General features: G+C 40.2%; 1 protein-coding gene across 1 annotated transcript in view; it reads right to left on the reverse strand.

Moving 5' to 3' along the window:
• Positions 1 to 23,785, reverse strand: part of MARCHF11 (membrane associated ring-CH-type finger 11) — a 34,059-nt gene extending 10,274 nt beyond the window's left edge. Inside the window, exons 1-2 of the mRNA XM_030042152.1 lie at positions 23,301 to 23,785; positions 22,039 to 22,194 (exon numbers count right to left, since the gene is read on the reverse strand). Coding sequence (XP_029898012.1) covers positions 22,039 to 22,194; positions 23,301 to 23,585 — 441 coding nt within the window. The 5' untranslated portion in view covers positions 23,586 to 23,785. The remainder of the gene's footprint in view (positions 1 to 22,038; positions 22,195 to 23,300) is intronic.
• Between the last annotated feature and the right edge of the window lie 2,290 nt (positions 23,786 to 26,075).

A 26,075-nucleotide genomic window follows, 5' to 3' on the forward strand; every position in this document is an offset into this window, starting at 1 on the left:
TGTGTAACAACTTGTACATTGTCTATCTTGAAATACTATCCTTTTATAATGAACTTATTAAACTCATACTAGCTATTTCATTGAACTTCAGGGTATGGAATGGGGCTATTCATATTAAATAATACCCTTTTTATGGTAAAGCAACTATGGATGCTCATTTCCTTTGTTAGAATTTTTTCTTATAAGGTCAAGGAAGGTCATTAACAAGTAATGCGTGACAGAATGGTGTGAGCTTCTCATGACTCAGATATTACTGGTATACAGGATTTAAATGTTGAGACGGAATTTCATAGAACTCTCTTTAGACTCTATAGGGTTATGTTCAACAAAATTATTTTTCATTTCTCAGCTGAAGCCACATAGTGTGACTTGGCAGAAAACTGTCAAAAATGCTATTGGTTATGTATCTCCTTCTATCTTCCTTCATTATCAGTGTGAGACAGATGTGTAATAAATTTGTTCAGAATGCCCAAAATCAAAGTACATTTACATGAAGTAAAGCTTTAACTGTCACAAAATATTAAACTGTCAAATTAATGGAAGAAGCTGGCAATAAATTTAAAAGACAGTTATATCACTGAAATAAACAGCAGATCTTTCACAGTGCAATTTCAGCAATGCAGAATTTCCTAAACTCACTTCAGGTTTTTTGTTTTGTTTTGTTTTAACTGAGATTGCTCATAATTATTCTGTAAAGATAGCACTGAACAGAAGGAAAAGTAGTCCAAACATTTGGGATATGTAATGTAGCATGCCATCTAGATATAAAGCCCATCCCTTATTCTGGTGTTGTCTGACAACCAATTTCTATTCTTATCTCCCACTCCCAAACAGAATCAACCACTCCTACCATCTTTTTCCATCTCATGAGGGCTTTTGTTGGCTTTCCCCAAACTACTTTCTAGAAAAGCTTGACCCTGAAAAGTCCTAAAAAACATAGATATGATCCTCTCCCCTTCTCCTGATCAGATTAATTGTCTGTCAAGAATGCAAGCAACTAAATGTCTCAACCTCAATAAATTCAGTAATTCCAAAGATTCAGCATATTAGCATGCTACCAACTGGGGAGGGGAGCCATCCCAATTACTGAGAAAATGCACAAGCATTCCACACATTGTAGTTCCTAACTCCTTTGCCTTTAAAAACCAAAGAACAGTTACAAAACAAAACAAAACAAAACAACCAAGAATGCCTAAAGGGCGTTGGATATTTTCTTCTCTTACTCATCTACTTTGGCCTTTGTGGTATACACTGCCTTTCTTCTACAAAAGAAACCATAGTCCTCCACCTTCCTCAATATGAAGGTCAGCAATAACCAAGCAATTTAAACATTTTAGGAAAGTTTCCTCCCTAGTAGTGTAATCTGCAAGTTAAACTAATTGATGAGATCCCACAGTAGATAGAGGAGGCAGAACTGTGTGCGTGAGATGGAAGGCCCAGGAAGTTTTATGCGAATCTGGTAACTTGCCTCCCACTGCTGGGCAGTCTGCCATAGGAATCCAACACCCTAAGAGTGATAGGGTGGGATGGATTGGTATGAAGCTTTAACATGTGGTCAGTCTGGGGACCTTGGTTTCCATGTATGTCCCTCCTTAGCGCTAATGGCAAGAGGACTGTGGATGTTCCTGATGGCTAATTCACATCAACTGAAATTTCCTCCTCCTTGCCACCCCGAATCAGTTTTGATTCCAAACGGTCTGAGATTGCCTCTTGGGAAATTAATGTCTTGATTTTTTTCCCATAAGTTTTATTGAGTTTGGGTACAAATTATAAAAAGTGAATGGATCTTGCCGAGATAGGCATATTCTTCTCATAATGAAGAAGGTATTCAGTAGTTACGACGTTATTCACACGTAAATCAGTTTGGAAGGTTCAGTCCTTTACTAAGCCACAGACCGTATTAGCCACTAGGCAACGAGAGGAACTGCGTCGGACTGTATTGTTTGGTGGCACTGCATTTCATAACAAGGCTTGTGAAGAGGAACTGGAGTTGTGGCCACACTGTTTTCTTCTACCTGAAGTCTTACTCACAGCATAGCTAGTATGTGTGAGTATACGTTCTGACAGACATCCAGGAACAGAAGACTCTTTTTCTAAGAGTAAGATTCTTTTTACAGTATCACAAGCCAGTTGTTAAACTTTATTTGATTTCTCACAATCTTTTACCTTATTGTACGCCCTGTTACATGTTTGTTATAATCACTTCACCTTTTAATGTCAAATTAACGGCTGACAATAAAGAGGTTACAGAAATAATGTAGTAAAAATAATTCAGTGATAGTTACTGTTGAGAAATTGCATTTAGAATTTAATAGACTGAATTAAATTGAATGATCTCATTATTAGTGTGTCATAATTTAAATCCATTATTTCCATAAAAGTTTCTCATTTTCTTCATATAACTTCTCTCACAACTCAATTGCTCATGATTATAAATTATATTATGACTTCCTAATTTGTTTTTGTCATTCGCTGACTACACATTCCATAACCAGTAACAGTTCTTTTAGCTCAGTATTCTGCCAAGTTAGAAAAGATATATACAGTCTTTAGCGTCTGTAAATTACATGACCCTAAAAAATAAATATTATGCAAAAGACTACCATTTTTGCTTAAAAACCAGAAATTGAAAGAAAATGTTAAATATTTTGTATCTAGAGAACTATAGTAATACTGTAATTTTTCAGATTCAGAAAAAAATGTCTCATTTAAATTTCTATGAAATAGGATCCCATTTCACATTCCTTCCCATTATATCTGTAGTGTTAGGATATACTGTGCCATCTCTGTTGCCCATGAAAAGAATGCATTTTACTTTAATATACAATGATGATGAAATCTTCCTTTGAAAATGGTGCCTTCATAAACAAAATATAATTCATGCTTCTGATTTTAATATAATACTGTCTGTCCCTTGAAAACTTCCTAAACTTTTACTTCTACTGACACTTCATTATGTTTGGCTCTTTTAATCTTTTATTTACCACTGCTCTTCCTTTCATGAATCATCTGGGAGTCTAGTACGTTAATGGTACACTATAGTTCTAATACTGACCCCAGAAACACTGCTCCTCTTTTCTTCTAAGGGCTCTGTCAAGCAGAAATACTGCACCATTTCTTATTTTTTGAGGTTGAGACTTCCAGAAGTTGAAAGAAACATATTGCTTTGATGGACTAATTGTTAAAGAATAAAGTTAATACAGTTATATGCAAGTTCTTACTGACATAAAGATGGCTATAATATTCAAAGATCTGTCATCTTTGAGATAAATCAGTATTAACTTGGCTTTTTTTTAATGGTGCCTTGTAAAAGCCCATTGATTATTGTAAAATACATAGCAGAAAGTGATCTAAAAAGTACTGACTGTGCTTGTACTTAGAATACATTACATGAAAAATGTCTGCAATGAAACTACAGGTTTTCCTACATCCTTAATAAAGAACATATGAAATTTCATAATGGCTCCCCAAATGTGTACCAGCTTCAACTGTCCTAGTTTGTAATCCACCAAAATTCCTTAAACTAAAGAGATGTTGGGGGTTACCTTACTCTGTTCTCTCAGAAACACAGCTTATTATGGACACTGCTGACTGAAGCCTCTCATTCCCCCTAGTTGTTCTGGAATGCATATTTTATATGAAAGTAACTGAAAATAGCTGGCAGTGACCTGTTATAACATAACATGCTTAACCTGAAAACTTATCAATTATATGACTTCAAAAAGTTTTTGTTAGATTGCTCTAATTGCTCTGATTGCTAGAATCAGACAGCTCTGACAAGAAAAAGTTCTTTCCTACTGTCATTCATGATGCATAATAGGATTTGCAATCTGTGTACATATGAATAAAACTCTTACAGAAGCAAAAGAATGCAATGATTTAGGTCCAACAAACCATTTTTTAAATGCCTGTTCTTTCCTTTATCTTGTTAGTAGTCTTTTCTAACATGTTTTGCAGTAAGCACACATTGACTACATGATTTAATATGCAGTGATATTGCTAACTTATTGACCAGCCTGAATAGGAAATGCGTAGTTTTGAGTACATACACACAGACACAAACATTTGAAATACCATTTTTGGCTATAGGCTTCTATTTCTCTGTCTTTTTTAAAAAAAGAATCAATGCCACAAAAATTGCAGCTCACCATTAATGCTTACCTATTTCGATAAATTATTAACACATAGAGTGCCTGTAGTCATAATGCCCATTATCTTTTCATGTATCAGAGAGCACATGAATACAGATAGTTTTGTATGTAACTTCTCAGTCTGCTTGGAAGGCTGTACCAATATTTTACTTGGAACATTCTGAAAGCATAACATTTACTGTGGAGATACTGTCCATCGGTGCACCACACAAGCAATTTAGTTGATAGTTCCTGGAAGTGTTGGCTTACTGCATGTACACGACTGAGTAGAACATCATTAACTGATGTCATCTCCCTTGACTTGTCCAAAGCATTTGACACTGTCCCACATGACATCCTTGTGTCTAAACTGGAGAGATATGGATTTGACGGATGGACAACTTGGTGGATAAGGAATTAGCTGGATTGTTGCACACAAAGAGTTGCAGTCAAGGGCTTGATGTGCGGGTGGAGACCAGTGATGAGTGGTGTCCATCAAGGGTCCATATTGGGACCAGTATTATTTAACATCTTTGTCAGAGACACGGACAGTGGGATTGAGTGCACCCTCAGCAAGTTTGCCAATGACACCGAGCTGTGTGGTGTGGTTGACACGCTGGAGGGAAGGGATGCCATCCAGATGGACCTTGACAGGCTTGAGAGGTGGGCCTGTGCGAATCTCATGAAGTTCAACAAGGCCAAGTGCAAGGTCCTGCATGTGGGTCAGGGCAATCCCAAGCATAAATACAGGCTGGGCAGAGAACGGATTGAGAGCAGCCCCAAGCAGAAGAAGGGACTTGGGACTGTTGGTCAACAAGAAGCTCAACATGACCCGGCAATGTGCGCTTGCAGTCCAGAAAGCCAACTGTATCCTGGGCTGCATCAAAAGAAGCATGACCAGCAGGTCAAGGGAGATGATTTTCCCTCTCTACTCAGCTCTCGTGAGACCCCACCTGCAGTACTGCGTTCAGCTCCGGGGCGCCCAACATAAGGAGGACATGGACCTCTTGGAGCGGGTCCAGAGGAGTGCCACAAAAATGATCAGAGGGCTGGAGCAGCTCTCCTGTGAAGACAGGCAGAGAGATTTGGGGTTGTTCAGCCTGGAGAAGAGAAGGCTCCAGGGAGACCTTATAGCAGCCTGCCAGTACGTAAAGGGTGCCTACAAGAAAGCTGGAGAGGGACTTTTTACAAGGGCATGTAGCGATAGGACAAGGGGTAATGGCTTTAAACCGAAAGAGGGTAGATTTAGATTAGATTCTATAATCTACACCTACAGTGGATGCATCTCGGATTTCTGAGTGCCCAGAAGCCTGGACATCCTGACCAATGAACAAAATCTTCACATTCTATTACATTCACCTTTCAAAATCTTACTATTTATTAAGCAAAATAGTTTCACATTTTATCTTATGATTTTTTAAATTATGTTAGAATCAAGATCTGAGACCACAAGCAGAGCTGTGATGAAAACTGTATTCATCTTACAATATTTTTTCTCTGAGAAATGATTAGGACATTTTCACTCTCTTAGAGTCAGAAAGTGGGTATTTAGTTTTAACGGTACACAGAGGTGAACTCTCTCTCCACTTTGAGGCATTCAGAGTTTCTGGAAACATCAACTCCTGTCATTTAAAACAAGGATATTAATCCTGTGTGTTAATTCTCCTGTCTATTAAAATAAGGATTGTAATTTTATCCAGTCTCAAAAGAAAGGCTGGCCCTTTATTAATGAGCATACTTGAACCAGGAATCATTCCAGTAACTAATACAGTATTCTCAACACCTAAAAACATATGAAACAGAAATATGAAACCTGTGAAATGTCCTATTTGTACCAAGTAGTATTTTTTTCCAATTCCCGATTTCTGCTTTTTATTAAGAATTACCTGTCAATCCACCAGGATCACATTCTGCCCAAAATACATATATCACAGAATACTTAAAAAGTCATGGTGTGTTGTAGAGATATATCTGTGAGAAATATGTAAGGTTAAAGTGAATTATTCTCAAGTCAGCTTTTAACTCATACGAGACTCTAACCAATTAAATTTAGCTTAGTGGCTTAGTTCGTCAGTATTTTGAACAACTGTTCAATTTCTGTTGCAGGTTTATTGGAAATACCGAGTTTCATTGCAACATCTTGATAGCATTATCTGAAAACTAAATATGAATGAATGGAGGAAATTAAAGCCTGCCATGGTTGTTGCTTTCTCTGCAACATAAAGGTGATCTGCAAAATTAAACTGAAAACTTAGGTCAAGCATAGACTGTCATGTTATGGATAGGTCCACACTCCTGGAAGAACACTGACAAAAAAAACCCATTTATTCTAATTACTCAGAGGAAGTAAGTCTCAGCAAGATTATAAACCAGGTGTGTGAAGGAGGTATTAACAATTTTCATGACATCTAGTCACTTAGGAGGGTTAACCATGTTTTGCCTATACAACTCTGTACTTCTCTTTGGACACAAACAGACAGTATCAAAAAGGGTTCTGAAGTTGCATTTTCCTTCTCTCCTGGGAAAGGAACTGTTTGTAAATACTAGCTAGAAGTGTTGAATAATTTTAATTGAAAAAGATGCTGAGCATGAGGCTAAGATTGTGTGGCTCATTATGATATTAATGCACTCAGCAAAGGTGTGTAAAAAATTGCTCAGTGTGGAGGGACAGAAGAAGCCCCTTCCACAAAAATGGCCTGGCCACCAGTCAGTATATAGAGGGATCATCTGTTCTTGATCGTTTCTGTTGATGTCTTCTTGACTATCTTATAGAAAGATCCAAGTATTAATTCCAGTTCATTTACTGAAAACCACATTTCATCTGCTAGCTAGACTTTCCAAAAGTGCTGGCTAGTCTTTCTCTGTCTTTTTGACTCTATGAATAATTAAATAATTTTTACAACCTGTACAAGAGGAAACACAGAGGGTTTATCTGAGAATATTCTACACCCTGGTTGGGTGCATTCCCTTGTGAGATATCTTAACTCAAACCCATTGTTCACCTGAGTTAAAGCAAGGTTTTAAACTTCCATCTCTAAAGATACTATTTTAACAACTGAGATTTACATGGTATTCAGGATATTCAAAAGTAGAACTCCTTCCAAGTAATTTATTGGAACACTTCCAGTTCCCATACAATACATAGATGTTCACTGAACCAAAAAGAAAGCAAATGAAATCGATTCCTCTATTCACATCACCTCCATAGGGATGAGTAGGGAGATGCTTTTAGTACGGTACAAAGCCTCAGGAACTATTTCTGACACTGGTCTATTTCAGTGGCTTCCGGATGCTGAAAAAGAGGCCATGGAAAGGCCTTTCCTGGAAAAGAATCATATAAATGATGTGAAGGTGGAAGAAATGCCATATAAGTAGAATTTTAGAGTTCAAAGTTCCCAGTTTACTGAAAGAAGACTGGAAGAGAACTCTTCTACAGCATTTAAGTACTGTAAAACGGGTAGAAAATGCTAAGTATTAATGTGTTTTTCCAATCCAGGCACAACAAAAAATGATAGTTAGATGATGGAGCCAAAGAATATAGATGTACAAACAAATTCAATTGGATAAGCACAGTTAAGAAGTTGTAAAACATCAATTACCAACATTTTGTTTAAAGTACACAGTATTTACTGCTCTCCACTATCAGCTTCTAGGCAGTCTATGAATCCAAAGACATGAAATCAAGTAGCGCATCACCATCTGTTGTCACTGGATTCCCCTGCATCCTGCAGCAACATTATTCACAGCTGAGAATCAGGGACTTCGTAACAGTTCTGGCACAAAACAACTCCGTACCCTTGGTTAGGCACAGGATCTGAAGAAGCGCCTTCACTGTCCAGTTTTCTTCCTATTGCTATATGGCAATAATGTGTTTCAGCAGTGAAGGGTACAACCTCACCAGAAAACAACTGAGCACAAATATTGCCTTCTGGCCTTTTTGGCCCTGAACAAAAACTAATTCACAGAATGGGATCAGAATTTTCATGCACAACATGAGGGAAGAGACAATCCTGACTTCATGTGCTCCTAAGATACAAAACAAGGGAAACTTCGGATTTTGAGGGCAACAAAAAGACTAAAGAAACATGCCCTGAGTTCAGAGATAAGGTCGTTGCTTTGTCTAATCCCTAAGCAAGATGATGTGTATCTTGGGCGAAGGTTACAAGGCAGGATGGTAAGAATACCAAGGGATTACCTACTAGCATGTAATCATGAAGAAGAAAATCCTGGGTTCTGGCTTGTACAAAATCTGGCAGAGCCTGCTCTAAAAGTCAATTAGAATGTCATTTATTAGATTAGCAAATCAATTAGATTGATTCTGTAATCAATTAAGTTAGCAATAAATATTCACTTGAAGACAATTTAGTCATAATTCTAAAATTTTAGACTGTGCAAATGAACATGGTAAATAACATACTGCTTGAAATTTGGCCTAATGGAAGAATTAACTTATTTAATTGTTTTATATATTACATATTATGTATAATAATTAAAACTTGATATTAAAAGATGCACAATACATTTATAAGAACTAATTTAATGTATGCTTGCTACAATTATTAATAATAATTATTTTAATTATTAAGTTATTAATTAAAAAATCTAATAAACAGCAAAATTTAAAAAGTCAGTTCCCTTAGTTTTTTCAGGTACTGCCTCATAATCACAACTACAAACTAGTAGGTACTGTTGTTTGAACCGGTAATCAAATTTTTTCTAATAGTTTGGGGTAGCCATGGTTTTGATCACCCAGTTACTTAAAAGACTCTATTTTTAAGATCCAAAAACGTATAAGATGTAGTGCTTAATTACAGAAAGTGGCAATTTAGATACTAAATATCATCAAATATGATAGCCCTATCTGTAAAAAAAGAAAAAAGTTGCCCTTATAGTATACACTACACCAGAAACTCTGTATTTCTCTCTAACAGTATCATGAATATGTCTGAAATCCCTTGGAGTAATTACATGAAATTGCACAATATAACAGATTGCTTTTGAACACTGAAAATACCCAGCTTTCTGACTTGCTATATTGTGCATTAGCATTCATAGTGCTGCAAGAAGCAATGGTTATCATATCAAAAACTGTAATATCCATTCGTATCATTGTGTTTGAAAATCCCTAAGCTATAAATTGTTCTTGGCTTAATGGTGCTTATATGACTTACACGTAACCCATGTACCATCTCTTGCAGTACAAACACAGACATAAAAATAAAAATAAAAATAAAAATAAAAATAAAAATAAAAATAAAAATAAAAATACCCTCAGTTTCTCTCAAATCTAAGAAGCACCTAAGAGAATGAAAGGTAAGTACGTGCTGTCCATATGGAAAGCACACTTATAAAAGAACTACTTACTCTTCTGCAAACTGTCGCTTTTCAAGTTTATGTCTATAAACACAGTCACGTTTTGCTGTCTCTAGACAATAGTCCCCTCTTTACATTCACTAATTACGTATGACAGAGGTATTGATCTTCTTTTCAGAACAGCAGCTCTCAGATTGCTCTGTCCTACAGTCAGCACTAATCCTGGATACCTTAACAGTAACACTTGAGCTCTGATGAAACTTGTTTAGGGCACTCTTGGAAAAACACCCTAGGGGTCCTATAGGATTTAAGTCCTGAAACAACTTGTTACCAACTTGGAAAATTTTTTGCACATAGACTGCTGCTCTTTTTGACCTCTCTGGAATGGATAAAAACAGGCAAGTACATCTTCAAATGGCCCTGGTTCTGCTGTTGTAGTAAGACACAAATTTCTTGATATCGAAAGTTTGTGAGCAGCTCATCCTTACAGGGACGATGCCTAATGAAGAAAGCAGGGAAGGCTTCTCCATCTCAGATGGAATTCTCACTCACTCACTAGACTCTGAGAACCATCAAGACTGTAAGCTGAGAAAACACAGAGCATCTAAGACTGGCAACTGCAGACAGAGCTAATGGAACATCTCAGCACTGTGAAATAGCTAGCATGAGATCTCATGGCTCAAAGCAGACAAAGACATAACCGGCTCAGACATCCGGCAAGGGGAGGACCTAATACTCTTCTTCAGGTAGGTTTGCCCAGTCAGACCTGGCTGACTATTAGTAACTTATCCAGCATCCAGCTCTGTAGCAGAGAGTATCGACTATGGCTCAATATCTTAAAAAACTATAGGAAAAAAAATGGAAAATGGCCAGCATTCTGACACTGACACCAGATAGTTGTTGCTATGCTGTAGTGAAGAGGACCATTTCTGCCGTATTGGACTTAACTCATAGAGGATTCTAAGGGAGAAGAGAGATCAAAGGAAGGAATGCATCATTTCTCCAGTCGGGGAACTGGGAATCGATGGGCAACCTCAGTGCTGAAGGAGAAAGGTTGGTATTTTTTTGTGACTATGAAAAAAAGGCTCAGCAATGTTCCAGTAGAAGAACAGCTTTTAGAATGTCCCTTTTGAATGCCTGTTCATGGTCCACCAAAGTGAAGCAGCTCAGGCTCTCAGCCAACATGTTAACCGAGTCCAGTGGTGGAATTCTCCAGCAGGCAGCTAAGCAGCGGCTACTTTGGACCCACAACACCCTGCAGCAATGCTGAGTGCCACAGACAGACTGAGCAGTAGGATCGTGGCCTTCCAGCACATAGAGAAATTTTCAGAAAGTGCTTTGCTTTATTAATGAAAATAAACATGAGAGATGCAAATTAATCACCCCTTTGGAGCAATGCAAATTCCCACATGAATTTGAGTTTGTAAATAATGTTATTTAACTTTCTAAAGTAATTTTCTTTCCCATACCATAAAACATGTTCTACAAAACCCTCTTCCCCCTTAAGGGGGCCTACAGAAAAGATGGGGAGGGACTTTTTACAAGGCCATGTAGTGATAGGACAAGGAGTAATGGCTTTAAACTGAAAGAGGGCAGATTTAGATTAGGTGTAAGGAAGAAGTTCTGTGGCACTGGAACAGGTTGCCCAGAGAGGTTGTGGATGCCCCATCCCTGGAAGTGTTCAAGGCCAGGTTGGATAGGGCTTTGAGCAACCTGGTCCAGTGGAAGGTGTCCCTGTCCATGGCAGGGGGGTTGGAACTAGATGAACTTTAAGGTCCCTTCCAACAGAAACCATTCTATGATTCTGTGATTCTATGATTCCCCTAAAGTGAATGGAATTAGGCCTTGATTATCAGAATTAAAAAAAAGACAGTGTAACTCCTCCTGAAGCAGGTCTCTATCCCAAGAATCTTCCTGACTTCTGTCACAATAGTGGAAAAGGAATAGTCAGCATAGTTACTGAGGGGAGTAGAAAAACAGTCACAAATTTAATGTCATAACCAAGGGTCACATCCTTAGGGATTCGTATGTCAGAGGCAACAATGGTTCAGTACTTAGATAACCCAGTCAATTCATCAGCAAAGTTAGTGAAAGATGAAAAAGAAGGAGAGAGTGGCACCGGGACAAAGACATGGCTTCTTATTCACACTTCATATATGTTAATTCAGGGTCAGAGGACACAGCACTGTGGAAATGCTAGGTGATTTTGAAGTAAACAGACTTGAAGCCTGTACCTCTGAACCCAAACAAGGAACCTTTTGGAGGTTATCATGAGGACCTGATGCATGAGATTGTACAACGAAGACAAAGATTCACTTGTGTCACATGATAAACACCAAGACATCTGAGAGTAACTTTAAACTACTGAAACTACTTTCTCTTCTGAAATAGTCTAGGCTAGAAGACTGAAGTCCTTAGATCTTGTAGGTCTTAATTGCTGTGGCTAGGTTCACAGCAATTATATCAGCGAGATCTACAAAAGCATGAGGGAAAGGCCCAGAGGAAAGATAAGTTTCTAAAATCCACAGAGCCATAAACTCTTCCCAGTGAATACACAGCAGATTTTCCACAATTTTCTAAACACATTCAAGTACATGGTAACTGTATCAGCTCTCAGTGGAGAAAACCTGAAATAGACACATTTCCCTAGAATAACCAGCAATTCACATAGTTTCTAGATCTTTTACCCAAGGCTATAGGAAGGAAAGGAGAGGCTGAAGTAGAGGATTTTGAAATCCCCAAGATGGATTTGATGGTCCCTCTCCTTATACTAAGTACTGGATCATATGAAGATCTTTCCCTTAAGTTTGACAGATATCAAAAGGCATCAGTAATTAATCAAATTTCTATTTGGTGCAAGCATTCAGAAAGCAATAAGATGATACACCATACTCTGTAAATGCTGCTTGAGGAGGAAATGACCCTCTTTATTAAGTTTCAGGAGGATTTTTAGTCACTGTACATTTAAATACAGGCAAAGTGTCCTTTTTGGAAGGTGACATTGAATGATAGGAGCTTCTCATGACTCTTGTGGTCACGAAAGAAGGAGGTTATGTGGAGGACAGTGTTGCAAGTGCAGGAAAAGGCTGCCAAGTGTAAGACTTCTGTATTCTATTCCTGTTATTCTGATGTGAACCAGTGAGCTTACATCAGCTGTTATGCCGATTGCTTCAAGTAAAATATGTCATATTGTTTTCCTCCTATGAAACAGCAGCCCTGAAATTGAGATGCAGAATTTAGTCATTCAAGGAGGAACACAATGTGCTGGGACTAACCACAAGTTATAGTAGATTGTAAATTGCAGATGGTTCAGATAATAGCAATGAGAGAAACATAAAACATTCCATTAAGAAGTAGACTCTCTGTCTGTCTGTTCTTGCCCAGTGAGCAGAGAGAGCTTCCTTAGCATGAAAGAAGAGAAGGCGTACTGATGTTTACTCTCATTTTTTCCAGACACAGTTATGGAATTTGCCTTTTATCAAGGTCCTCGTAGTGCTTGGAATAATCTTCTTCCAGTGTTAGCAGAGAGCTAAATACACATGAAGTTAGCAAGTATTTAATCTTGATGGTAAGGTTCATGACTTTCTGAAACTACTAAGGAATTATTTTTTTCTTATATCTGTCCTTTGGCCATAAAAGACAAGAAAAATGAGCCTTAGCTCAGGAAATAGGCTCCATCCAATAATATAGTTTGTGTGGGTATCAATATGGTGTATTCCTGTACCAGGAATATGCTTGTCACTGAAATGGCAAAGTTTAATACTGCCCTGGAAGGAAGACACTGGCAGAGAAATATGAAAAAAAGGGGGGGGGGGGGGGGGGGGGTGGGGTGGATAATAAGGGGAAATGAAACAGCATGTGCCTAAAACTGGAATACTCACTCTCCATCAGCTTCACTGAAATGTAAACAAAAGTAGCAAGAAAAAGAAATGTAGAAATAAAGAAAATAAAAAGGAAAGATGAAATAAATTACAACAAAAAGCAAAGAACCCTATGGGAAAAGAGTCATGCCAGCAAAACTCACAATGAGGGTGCTCTGACTCAGACAAGTACTTCAAAAGAACTGAGGTCAAATTGTTCTTTCACTGTTGCACTGTTGGCATGAAAGGAGGCAGGGGCTGTCCTCTGCACGTAGCTGAAGCAGTAGGAAAGAGTCTTCAGTCTGAATACCAAACATCCAATTTGAATCTATGTATGGGACAAAAATTTTTAAAATTAAAAAAATCTAAGTGCAATAGGTGCAAAAGCTGTCTCCCCACTTGAACAATTTAAGAAAGAAGTAAGTTAGCATGACTGCTGGTCATTTGGATGAAGCACTGAAGACTTCAGTGCAAACTGACCAACATCCGAGACCAAGAAGCATTAAAAGGAAGTTTCAAAATGAATTTCATAAAATTTTCTTTGACAAATTTCAGTTGTGGAAAAAACTACAGTGGTACTTCACAGTTGACATAGCATGACTGGTAGAGAAGTCAGGAGGTTATGACAGTATTTGGTGCTCAGGGCAGGCTACTTACATTGCCAAATAAGCATGAGCTAAGGAGTCATAGACAAGAGGTATGAAAGCAGTACGCTATCATTTATTAACAAGCTTTTCATATTAAGAAATAGAAGAAGCATGCTGAAACAACCAGTACTTGGTTACAATGTTCTTCACTAATCTCTGTTGATAGGAATTACAGACCTGAATAATCAGGAATTTGGACATAAGACAAAAAGACAAGAATTTGTTTTTGAAAAACTCACAGATCTTTCATCACTAAATAAATTTCATCAATTCTAGGCTAGAAGATCAAGCTATTGGGAAAGTACCCAATCAAACAGACAAAAAAATGACAAAACCCAGTAACTCAAAGGTTCCTAAATGTGGGTCCCACACCATATCTTAAGCCTTGCATTGTTTACTTAGATAGCCCAAGCATTTAAAATGGCAGTAACTATGTATATGTAGCAATCCTGATTCCCATTCATGCTGCCTTTTACTTTGGGATGTATTTTTCTAATGGAATCTGTTGTAAATATGTAATTTATGCTTATAATTCTAGTAATAACATTTATTCAAGATATTTCCCCTCAAAAACAACCTGGCAGCATGTCTCATGCTAGTCATTTTGACCCATGAAAATCTTAGACTCAAAGGAATCCACCTTTTTTCCTTGAAATAGTTAACCCACTATTTAATACACCAAGATAATGACACTCTTTAAATCTATATATATCTTACCACTAGATCAGGATGACATTTGTAAGTAAAACTTTATTTCCATGTACAGCTCACAGTTTACATTGCACTAACTGTTGTTTCACACCATTCAAGCAAACTGCCCTGAGCACAATTTATGCATTTCACAAAATAAAACAAGAAAACAACTGCTTTTTTAATAAGCTACAGGAAATAAAAGAGTAACATGAGGGGCGCACACCCACATACCTTTAATGCTATTCTTTTTTTAAAACATGCTCTGTTTTATTTATTTTGTGTAGGTACTTGATTACCTTAGTGTACACTTTAGAAGTCCAACAGAACTGCCTGAACACAACAGAACTAGTCTAAAATCACTACCCACATGTTAGTACAAAATTGTTCTATGCCATAATCACCATTTCTTTGCCTAATCTATTTTTTACTGATAATCCCCTATCTTAAGTAGACAAATGTGAGCACCAGAGTGGCTTGTCTATCTCCCTGCATGCTGTAGCTGATGCTCTGACAAGAGTAACAGATTTCTTGAGTTCTATCAGTTGAGATGCCAACTTTGACCAAATGTTCCATCTAGCAAAGCGTGAATGCACAGAGAATCAGGAAAGTAGATCTCAAGTGTTTGCTGGTGGCAATCCAACCATTGTAGCAAAATGCCAAATATTAACTATACCTTCTAGATCACCGCTTCAATCTTGATCCATTCCAACCAGAGAGAAAGCATAATTTTTGCCATAAAATGTCAAAATCCTGACTAGACTAGGAATATCCAAGTTTCTGAACTGAATCATAGGTTTCAAACAGTTGGTTTCCAGGTTTTGGCAGTTCTGACCTATATCTCCCCCCTCCTTCCTCACTCTCAGTTCTTTCATAGGACTTTCTAAAACAAAACCAATCTCCTTCCACTCTTTCAAGCTTCTATTTTCTGTGCACTTAACCCCCATCTACTTCATCCTTCTAATTTCAATTCTTGACTCTCTTTATAATCTCCCATGTTCCTTCCTGATGGCTTCAGCTCCCGTGTTGACCGCTCTGACCTCTAAGATAAGTATCATCTCTCCTCATTGGACTTACAAATACACTTCAGTGTTCGTAGTCAACAAACAGCCATTCATTGCTTTGATTAGCTTTTCATCTAGGTCTATATCTAGTCTTTTTTTATTAGTTCTTCTTTATGCCTACTCAACTATCACTGTGATATCACTGTGATAGAATGAGTTCATTTGTTCACATATTATTCTTCATTATTTCATGACTTTCAGATCATTGGTACTGATGATTCTTCCATCCCCTGTTCCCTCTTACCTGTCATTAGTCACCAATTCTCTTCATCCTTCTGAAGCTTCTACAGTTTTGTTCCTCCTTTTCACTGTAATGTCTATCTTGTGCTCCTTCAGCTCTGTATGCTAACAGCCATGTATTTTCCTCCTAGGATGCTAGTACTGCACCAGTGGCCTGCTCACTTGCTCCATGACAAATTTGTTCTCTCATTTGAATGGCTAACCAAACACATTTCTCAAGCTTAACTGACTTTTGTCTCCACACCTTTTTGCTGCCTTTATTTTCCAACTCTCTGTGCCTTTTATCTCTGAGTCCCTCTGTGCACTAATTACAAGAAAACAAAGAAAACATAATACAACACGAAATTCACTATCCCCTTGGCATTTCCTTTCTGTTGCCTTCTATTTTTGCATTTCTGTCCTTTCTGTCAGTGGTGAAATTTTTACTGTCCTCTCTTCTTCTGTAATCTCTCTACTTTGCACCAGTGACATAATTTTGTCCTTCCTCCTGATCCACTCACTTACCCCAATTCTGTTTTTCAGTCTCTCATTTACCTTCAGATCTTTCCCAGAAAGTACACAGGAAATATATTTTGCCTTTCCCACCACAGAAAAAAAACCCCAACTTTGACACCACTGGCATCTCCAACAGCCCTGCTATCCTTTTGTTTCTAAACTCATTAACCACACTACTTAGAATTGATCATTATCACCAGCATCTACCCAGTGCATGCCACTGAAACAACTCAGAGTATATAAAATCAAAAGGTCTATCTAGTCTAGTAACTTCTCCCTAGAAGTGCCCAAAAGTAGATGCTTAGCAGAAGAAAGAGTGTGAGAAGTACAACTACTGTATCTATGCTGGTGACTGACAGATCTACTTTTCTCTTTCAGACTTCTCTCTCCTGTCAAAACTAAAATATTTGTCTGCACCTTTTGTACAGAACTTACCATAGATATAAGTTCATTAAAATCTCTAGGATTTTCATGTCCCAACCTTTCTCAAGCAGTATGGATTTGTCCGCCAACCCAGGAATCTGTTCTGTAACCCAGGAATTGTCTTAAATTTAAATATCTATTCGGATCTTCCTGCTCACAATATTTCTAAAACTTGCAGGTGCTTTCTATGTAGCATATCTAAGACTATTCATATATTAAAAAAAATCATTTCTCATCATCACTTTCATCTTACGTCTCAATTACTGTAACACAGCTTTTAAGCTCATGACAAATGTAATTTTCTCAGCGACCACAAGACTCCTTCAAATACAATTTTTTTAGTCCACTACTTTGACCATGTTACTGCCCTTCTTTCTCCGCTATGCTAGTTCCTCTCTTCCCCATCACATCAGATAAAAAAGACTTGACTTGAATTCTGAAGTCCTTCCAGGCTTTTACTGACATATTAATAACCTTCTAATGACTACTCAGACATTGAATCTCATCTCTGTTCAGTTCATGACACCTATCTCAGCCAAATATTTTCTTTTCTAACAGCCCTTCCACACTGTCTTCACATACAAAGGGTGCCTGCAAAGCTTCATTATTTTCTTTTCAAGAGGCACCCTAAAACTCATCCCATCTGAGATGCCAAAAACTCAATGAGAGTTAAAAATGGTTAGTGTACAGAGCCCACTGGTTTTACATATCCCCATAGACTCGTCCCTTACTTCTTCTTCCAACTCCTTTGTAAATTGTCCAAAATTGGGACAATTCTTTTTGTTCTTTGTGTGCATTCACATACTGAATAGCACAATGTATCCTCCTGGATCTTCATTACAGGCAATGTAACAGCAGTAACATTAGTAGATTGTTGCTAGTACATAGTCTGGTTTAAAAAGCACAATTGGAGATTTGAGCCTTCTCCCTTTCCCCTTCTTAGTTATGTCTGCAAAAAGTAAAGGCTTTCATCCAGCTGAGCATAGTCATTAGCCATAACTTTTACTAAACGTTTACTACACTTTTTTTCTGGACACCGGCCTCCATATTGAAGTATCTGAAGTACTTGACTTTTGCACTTTTTAATATAACATGCATATACATACATGCAGTCTGCTATAGAGTCTTGCTCATGCTTATCTAATTGATGCCAGTGAGATTATTCAAATGAGCGAGGACTACTCACATTAACAAGACTTGTTAATAGTCACAATTCGAGCCACTGAAAACCACGCAACTCACGAGCCACAGCCCACCTCCAGTAACTACAAACTTGCTTAAATATTAAGCACAACCTGATTTTTTTGTCTATATTAAGAAATCAGACTTAACAATTAAGAAAAAATTTTTTAAATAACTGTTTTGTGATTTTCTTGATGTCAGAAAAAGTGTTGAATTGCCATGCAATTAGCTTTTAAATTGCCACACCAATCTACTGTATCACTTTTGGAATAGGTCCAGTTCACCTAAAGTACCAGAATATAATGTTTTAATGAAGAGAAGCACAGGATATATTTAATATCTAACGTAATACTGGTTTATGACAGACTAGAGTAACAGCCTAGAAAAAGCTCTAAATATCTTTGTTGGTCACTTTTATAGAAATGATGGGGTTTGGCACCAAAGTGTATTTTCTCAACCTTTGCATGACTATATTCCACTTTTAAACATCATTTCTGAATCTCACAAGAGAACTGACATTCTCCAAGATACATTCACACTTAACTGCAAGTCTAGTGAACTAATTTGCTAACAGCTTAATAATTAAATAGCACCAATGAAAATTAAAGCAATCTGTTTATATTTCCTTTAGGAAGAAAATCTGTACAAATTATAAAGATTAACAAACCAATATAAAAAATATTTCTGCTTGTGCTTCCTTTGTTAATCTAAAATGTAATTCTAAGTGGGTTTAATTTCCAAGTCAGACATTGAAATCTTGTCCCTCCTTTTTAAGCTGTTTCAAAAACCTTCCAAAACTCCCTGCCCAAAGCAATATTTGTTCCACCTCCCCTCATTATAGTTTGGGGGGGCTTTCTAGTTATTAACATAACCTTGCATATTATTGAATCATATTCTATGCCCCCACACAGAGCAAGTCCAGCAACATGAACACGTGCTTTCATTGATGGACTAGTGCAAGGTTAAATACATCTTTCTGATATGATCCTGAGAAGGATACTGACAAAAATCCAAATTTGCATTTCTCTGTGAAACACTGTATCAATCGCCATCAACTTGTTTGTGTGCTTATCTTCCACTGTTAGCCCATTGGTTAATTTGTTAATTTTTATATTTTAAGATCTGTTCCTATATTAAAAGTCTATGTGTTTCCAGGATTGAGTTCTTAAAAGTGAATTAAATAGTAGTTGCTGAAATATACAAAGTGACACTGGAAAAATTTCTATTGGAATAGTCACTTACCATAGTAAATTTTGTTCCTTGAATGTACTGCCTCCAAAGAGGCCCCCCTTTGGGATTATTTTCCCTGCCATGAAGCAACAGAAACCACAGAAAATGTTAGATGTTAAATGGAGTATTTACATCTATTCCGATGTTCTGGAAGAAAACATAGAAAAATCTCCTACGTCTTAACTCCCTACGCATTGTTACATTCCATAAATACACTAGGTAGAAGTAAACCTGAGGAGCTGGTGTAAATCTGCATAGACAATTCACTTGAGAAAAAGTTATTTTGGTAAATAGCATCCTTTTTCTCTCTTATGACACTGCCTACACAGATCTAATAAGTAAATGACTGGTAGAGACAATTCTGAGAACAGGGACTGAGGTAGACCACTAGTTGTAGAGAGAGCGAACTACTCCTGTCCAATACTGTATCTAATGTAATGCAAGAAGTCTTGCTTGCTTGGGAACTTCCAAGTACATTAGCTACCTCAGCGAAGACATTGTAAACTACTTCTGTGTTGAAACGGTCTAGCCCTTAGCTTTTTACCAAACCTGACCAAAAAGTTACCTTAAAAAAGGCTTTTGTGTAGTCAAGCAAATGATTCAGAACCTGCCCGAAAGCTTAAAGCAAGACAGCTTCAAATACAACCAAGGCAGCTGTTAAAAATGGCCGATACTGTTATACTCGGGAATATGGGAGAGTAGTGAGGGCATTTGAATACTGATCACCCTTATAAACATACACAGATGACTGCACTTTTGAGACCTCCTTTTAGATTCTGTAACTACAAGAGGAATACTCAGTGTAAGAGAATGAGAAAGGTACTACTGCGTCCCTCCAAAGAGATGCGTGACCTTTTGGGTGTCAGGAGTTTGACCCCAGGAATGTATGTCTAACTTATTCTTGGAGTATGCAACTCCATGAAATCTTTTTGTGTGCTATTTTGTCAAGAATAAAAGAGGACAGACTTAAATAATTTACGTAAAAAATGAAAGACAGGGTTAAGAATAAATCAAGCAATTTTTAAGCTATTGAAGGAGAAACATGAAACTATTTGCCCCCCCCCCCCCCCCAAAAAAGTGCCATAACTCATGAAGAGAATGGCATTTAACTTTTGGCTCTTCAGTTTCTTTCTACCTCACTTGTAGCTCGGCCAGACTTTGTTGTCTACTGTGTCACCTGCTGACACTTTCTTTCTTCTTTGCTTCTGTTTTCCACAGAAATTGAATAGTTGTTCTTCAAACTGGGGTTTGATTCTCTTGTCCACAGATAGGTGTCTAGTGACATTTCAGGTGTCTTTTAATACCCCGCTTGGCCTCCAGCTGCAGTTCCACAGTTTCTCAAAAGTTGTGTCACATCTGCTATCCTGTGTAGATATTTTGGCTACCTTGGGACATCTCAAATAGTACTAGATGCCTCTTTGCAGGCAACTGTGTCATGTCTTTGCTGTCAAACAACTATTTTCAGAGACTGTCATTGCAAACTGTTGATAATATAACCTTTGCTAGGAAAAGGATGAGACTGCTGTGGATATACAGGAAATAAAGATTTTTAAAAGGTTAAAAAAAGCCAAAGGATCAAACAGAATCCCATGCCAAACCACCAGATAAAGTCTATGTAGAAACAGAATCTACCACCTTCATCTTCTGAAGCGTTTTACAAATCCATTGCTTTTTTACATCGTAAAGGTTCTATCCAGGAAAGCTTATCAAAAAGTTTCCTTTGTGGATTCATAAAGAAAAAACTTGAAGTCATAACTGCCTCTGAAAGTACCTGCACCTAATCTGAATGGCTGTAAGCAAATACTCCAGATATCCTTGCATCCAAGGAATGCTTATCACGCTCACACAACTGCCATTACCATCCAAGCATGTCTTTTCTATAAAACTCCAATCAAACTCAGGCACAGAAAAATGACCTGAGTGATCTGGCCTTTGAGAGCTCCATCATCTCTGAGCTCATAGGATCAAAACTAAAAAAAGATACAATTATCTTACTAAATGTGTTCCTCAGATGTTATGAAATACAATTTCTAGGATGGAATTCTAAGCCCCTAAGGAATTCTGATATGCAAAGTGGTATTAAGGCTTCCCTAACAGATCTGCTGAAGCGTTGAGTTTCCCCTCCCCTCTCCCTGAACATGCTACCACTATAATATCCTAACTTCCAGCTGCATGTTGTTGTGCTGCTAAAAGGGAGCTGTGAAAAATGCGACTGCACATTTCAGCTTCTGGAACAGCTATTGGTGGACAAAACTTAAAAAGCGTTCTGCTACTCTGGATTGTGCCGAGACTGAAAAGTCACCTCCTTTCACTTTTTTACAGTAGATGAATACACAGGCAACACAAGTTGTCTTTGCCTCTCTCCTCTGGACCCCAAGCTTGAAGAATGAATGAAATAAACCTTTGACTGAGTCTTTAACAAACTATAAAGACATGTTTAAAGTTTAGAAAGTGAACCAGGGGGATCCAAGTTGTTCTGTCATGTCGCAGTGTGACTCGTCTAATTACAGAATTTAACAACCCCTGAAGACCATTTTTATGGCAAGCCCAAAGCCAGAAGAACGTAACCGAATCATCAAATGACTGCACATTTTAATAGGTAACTGGTCCTAAAAACTAACTTCGGGTGGGTGCAAGCGCTAACTGGTGAAGCATATAGGCTCTTCTGCTGTATTTTCCAAAAACCTTGAAATAAACGTAAGAATCATTTTGTTTTTAAAAATGACTGGAAAGACATATTTTTAAAAACAAACAAACAAATTACCTGGCAAGGCTTTTTCATTTTAATTGCTATAACATGGTATCTGTAACAGCAGAGTTCACAGGTCCATGACCCTCTTTCACTTATCCACTTTAACAGGCAAAGCTGATGCGTGTATCGTACTGACCCATCGCAGCGGCAAGGATTTAACAATTCACCCTGAAAAGGCAACACAGAAACATTAATTTTAAGGGAATCTTTGCCGGACATGTATACTGAATACCAAAACATTTACAGGTCTGTAACAATGAACTGGTCTCGACTTCAGTATGTGAAAAAGCGTGTACTTTTGGCTACAAAAATACACAAAAATTAAACTGTCTTAAAAACACCTAGGTGCTTCTAACGAGACAAAGCCAGATAACTGTCTACGCATGTGTATGTACATACGTGAAACAAGTGAAAGATTACCGTGCATCAAACGACAGTAGCATTAGCCCTTTCAAATACCTCAAATGGTACCGAAAGCGGTTAGACGCATTTCTCCAACAGTTATTTGCAGTCATCACTAGGAAAGAAGCGGGTGACGTCAGAGAGAACCGTGCTCTTGGAGCAGGGCTCTGCGCTGTCCAGCTAGCCAGCTCTCGGGCAGGACCTCAAATAACGGAGCTGAGCACTTCCCCCAGTAGTTCACATATTTCTGTATTATGTAAATCGGCTGTTCTCTTCTTTCCTCGGTAGGATTTTTTTATTTTTTTTTTTTTAGCTAAACTATACGACAAGCTATAAAACGCTAGTTACGGCTCCATTGCTGGTACTGTGTCCGGTAATGACAGAGAAGACACTCGGAGGTCTTCTCACCATTACCGGTAAGCTAACACTCTCATTCGACAGCCTACCAGAAACCTGAGAAATTCGTATCGCTTCAAGCCCCCGAGCGGAGAGCCAGCGAGCGTGACGGCAAGAAGATGTCCAAGAGCGCAAGCCAGCCACAGCGAACCTCCGACTTTTCCTAGAGCTTTTCCCCGGCCGTCGGTCACAACCACCTCGCTGGGCAGCCGAGCCTCGCCGTGCCCCTTTCGCCCCCCCCCGCCCCCGGCAGCGGGCAGCCCGCTCCCCGCCGCTTCTCCGCGGCTCCGAGCCCTGTCCCCGGTGCTGATCGCTTCCCGCCGCCCAGCCCGGCCGGCTCCCCGCCGCCTGCCGCCCCCGGGAGCGGGGCTGGGGGCGGTTGGGTGCGAGAGGATGAGTCGGTCGGTCCGGCCGCGCTGAGCGCGGCGGGGGGGGGGGAGCCGCTCGCCCGCCCCGCTCTCCTCTCCTCCCCTCACCTGCTCGGGGCCCTGGAAGCAGATCTTGCAGATGGGGCCGGCCCCGCCGGGGTGGCTGCCGCTGCCGCTCTCGCTGCTGCACACCGAGCGGGTCTCGGGTTTGTCGCCGGCGGCGGCCCCCGCCTCGCCGCGGCCGCTCTCCGAGCCGCCCCTCCGGCCCTCGCCGCCGCTGGGGCCGCCGCTCTCTCCCTCCTCCGGGCCGTCCCCGCTCGCCTCCCCCGCTCCGCCCGGCAGCTCCAGCGGCTCCCCGGGAGGGACGACCACGCTCCCCGCGGCGCAGCTCATGCCCGCGCCGGCCCGGGGCGCCCGCTCACCTCCCGGTGGCGGGGGGGGGGGGGGAACGGCCCAAAGGGAGGGATGGCGGCGAGGCCGCCCTTCTGGCTGCCGGGAAGGTGACCCGGGGCGGCCGCCTCCCCTCCGCCGCGCTCCGCCAGCCGGGTCCGGAGCGGCGCCGGCGGCTGTGTGCCTGTGAGGGAACGCGTGGGGCGGGGGGGGTTTGGGGGGGGGGGGCGGTGAGTGCGTGGGCGAGCGCGTGTGCGTGGGCGTGGGTCCGGAGGCGGCGGGGCGGAGCGGGGCGGCCCGAGTCAGTCACGGCAACCGCCGCCTCTCCTCAGGCAACCCCCCCCCCCCCCCCCCCCCGCCCGAAACGCCTTCCCCCGGCCCGGCCGCCTCCCGCCTTTTTCCTCCCCGCCTCCCTCCCCTCAGCACCGGCTTCCCTCGCAGCCCCGACGCCTGCCGCCCCGCCGGGGGCTCAGGCCCCGGCCCCGAGTCGTGGCAGGTTGGTTTTCCTCTCTCCTCCGGCCGCGCACCGGCGCGGAGCCCGCCGCCGGTCACGGCCCTCCCCGCCCAGGGCTCCTCGGCCCCGGCAGCCCAGCGAAGGACCCAGGCCTTTTAAGGGACGCTTCGTGGCGGGAGATTGCACTTGCGAAAGCTCAACGGAACGAATGTTCAACAGTTGTTCTTTGGGTGCGGAACAGTAGTCCTCCTAGTCTTTTGTGGCTGCACGCCCCCCCCCTTCTTTTTTTTCAAATCCATTACATCACCTCATCTTCAAAATTAAATCTGCTAAAAGCATCGTGTTCAAATACCTTCAAAAAAAAAAAAAAAAAGCAAACCCACAGCGGTTAGGAATTCTTTGAAGTTTGGCTGAGGCTGCTAAAGGAAAGCATGTGTGAATTTCAGCATCGAGTATAACACCAGCGTGCGTTCATCTCGCGGAAACGACGGCAACTGTCTGCTCGGGGAAAGAGAAAGAAAAAAAAAATCAGAAAGCAATTGTGAAGCCATATGCTCTTCCATAGCCACATTTAGATTCAAAGCGTGATGAAATCACCCGTCTTCTCCATTGGCTGCTTCATATGTAGTCTCAAGATGAGGGTGTACCTGGATGAGCTCAGCCACTGCCTTCACCAGCTGTGCTTTGATAGGAGTGGCTTTCTTCGTGTGGACATTTTATCAGAAGACCGAAGCAGCACACAGAACCGAAACGGCACTCCTCGGCCCGTGATTGACAGGTGGCTGTCAATCTCTCTGGAGAGGCTTGCTGAGTATACACCGAACTCCTGGTCCGACCTCTCGGCCTGGCTGGAGACCAGCACAGGCAATACGCTATCTGCAGAAAAGCAGCAGCCCCATATTGCAAGAGAGTGCCATTCAAATTAATAGGGGCAAGGTGCAGTTAAAGCCCTTTCGGTCCTCCTACAGTCTGCATCTATTGCGATACATACATTAAGGACAAAGAACAACACCGCTGTTTGCAGCGGTGCTCTAAAAAAGTGCATTTTCAGAGGTTGTCTTCCTGTAGTGGAATGAGAGGTATCATTATACCTTTTCTCATCATCCACTAGTATCCTCTCTCATGAAAATCTTTGTTCTGATGGCTCTGCATTAGCTAAGCCAGCGCTGGCCGTTTAGCTTGGCGTTAGGACAAGATGCTCCAATCCTAAAATCACTTTTGTTCACAAGGTGGTTGTTAAGTAGGTAAGTAGCGTGGATTTGTCCAGATTTAGTAATGTGAAACAAAAAATGTCACACTGACAGTGACGTTTTGGTGAGCTACAGACACTGTGGAGTTCAGAAATTCTTCTACATACAATTCTTTCATACCAAAGTAATACCTGAAGGGCTTGCCAGAGAGACTAAACAGAACTGGAGACAGAATTAATCAAATAGACTAATTCGAAGGAAAGAAGGGGCAATCACAAACAATGAAAAAACAGGAAACGTCAGAACAAACAGACACGTCCAAAATACTGGGTGGAAGAGAACTAAAGCAGACCCAGAAGGAAAAGACGGTGAAACTAAAGTAGTGAAGTAAGAAATGAATGCTAAAAAGATACTCACCTGCCACAGAGGAATACAGCATGCCCTTGCCATTTGCTGTATGTGGGGTTTTATGCCAGTTTTCTTTCTCATCCTTTTGTTTGTCAGCAAAAATTCAATAAATAACACAGCTTTTGGAAAGGATATAAAGAGAAGATAAAAATGTCAACACAGAAACGGAATGACTTCTTAATGACGGGAAAAGAAAGAAAGATGTGACTGTAGAGAATAATAGAGTGTGTTAAGAAGGTCAATCTTTTCAACTTAATCTTGCCCAAAATAAATGTATAACAGCTTTTAAAAGGGAACACATCTAAGACAAATCAGAAGGATGTTTCTTTCACACATATGTAATTAATCTGGAGAGCTGATTGCGAGTGGGTATTTCATCGGCATGAGTTTTGCAATACATCACCTGTTTGCGCGTCTACCAACAGCTACTGGCACGCTAGC

Source organism: Aquila chrysaetos, chromosome 18 (assembly GCF_900496995.4).
Source record: "Aquila chrysaetos chrysaetos chromosome 18, bAquChr1.4, whole genome shotgun sequence".
NCBI lineage: Eukaryota > Metazoa > Chordata > Aves > Accipitriformes > Accipitridae > Aquila > Aquila chrysaetos.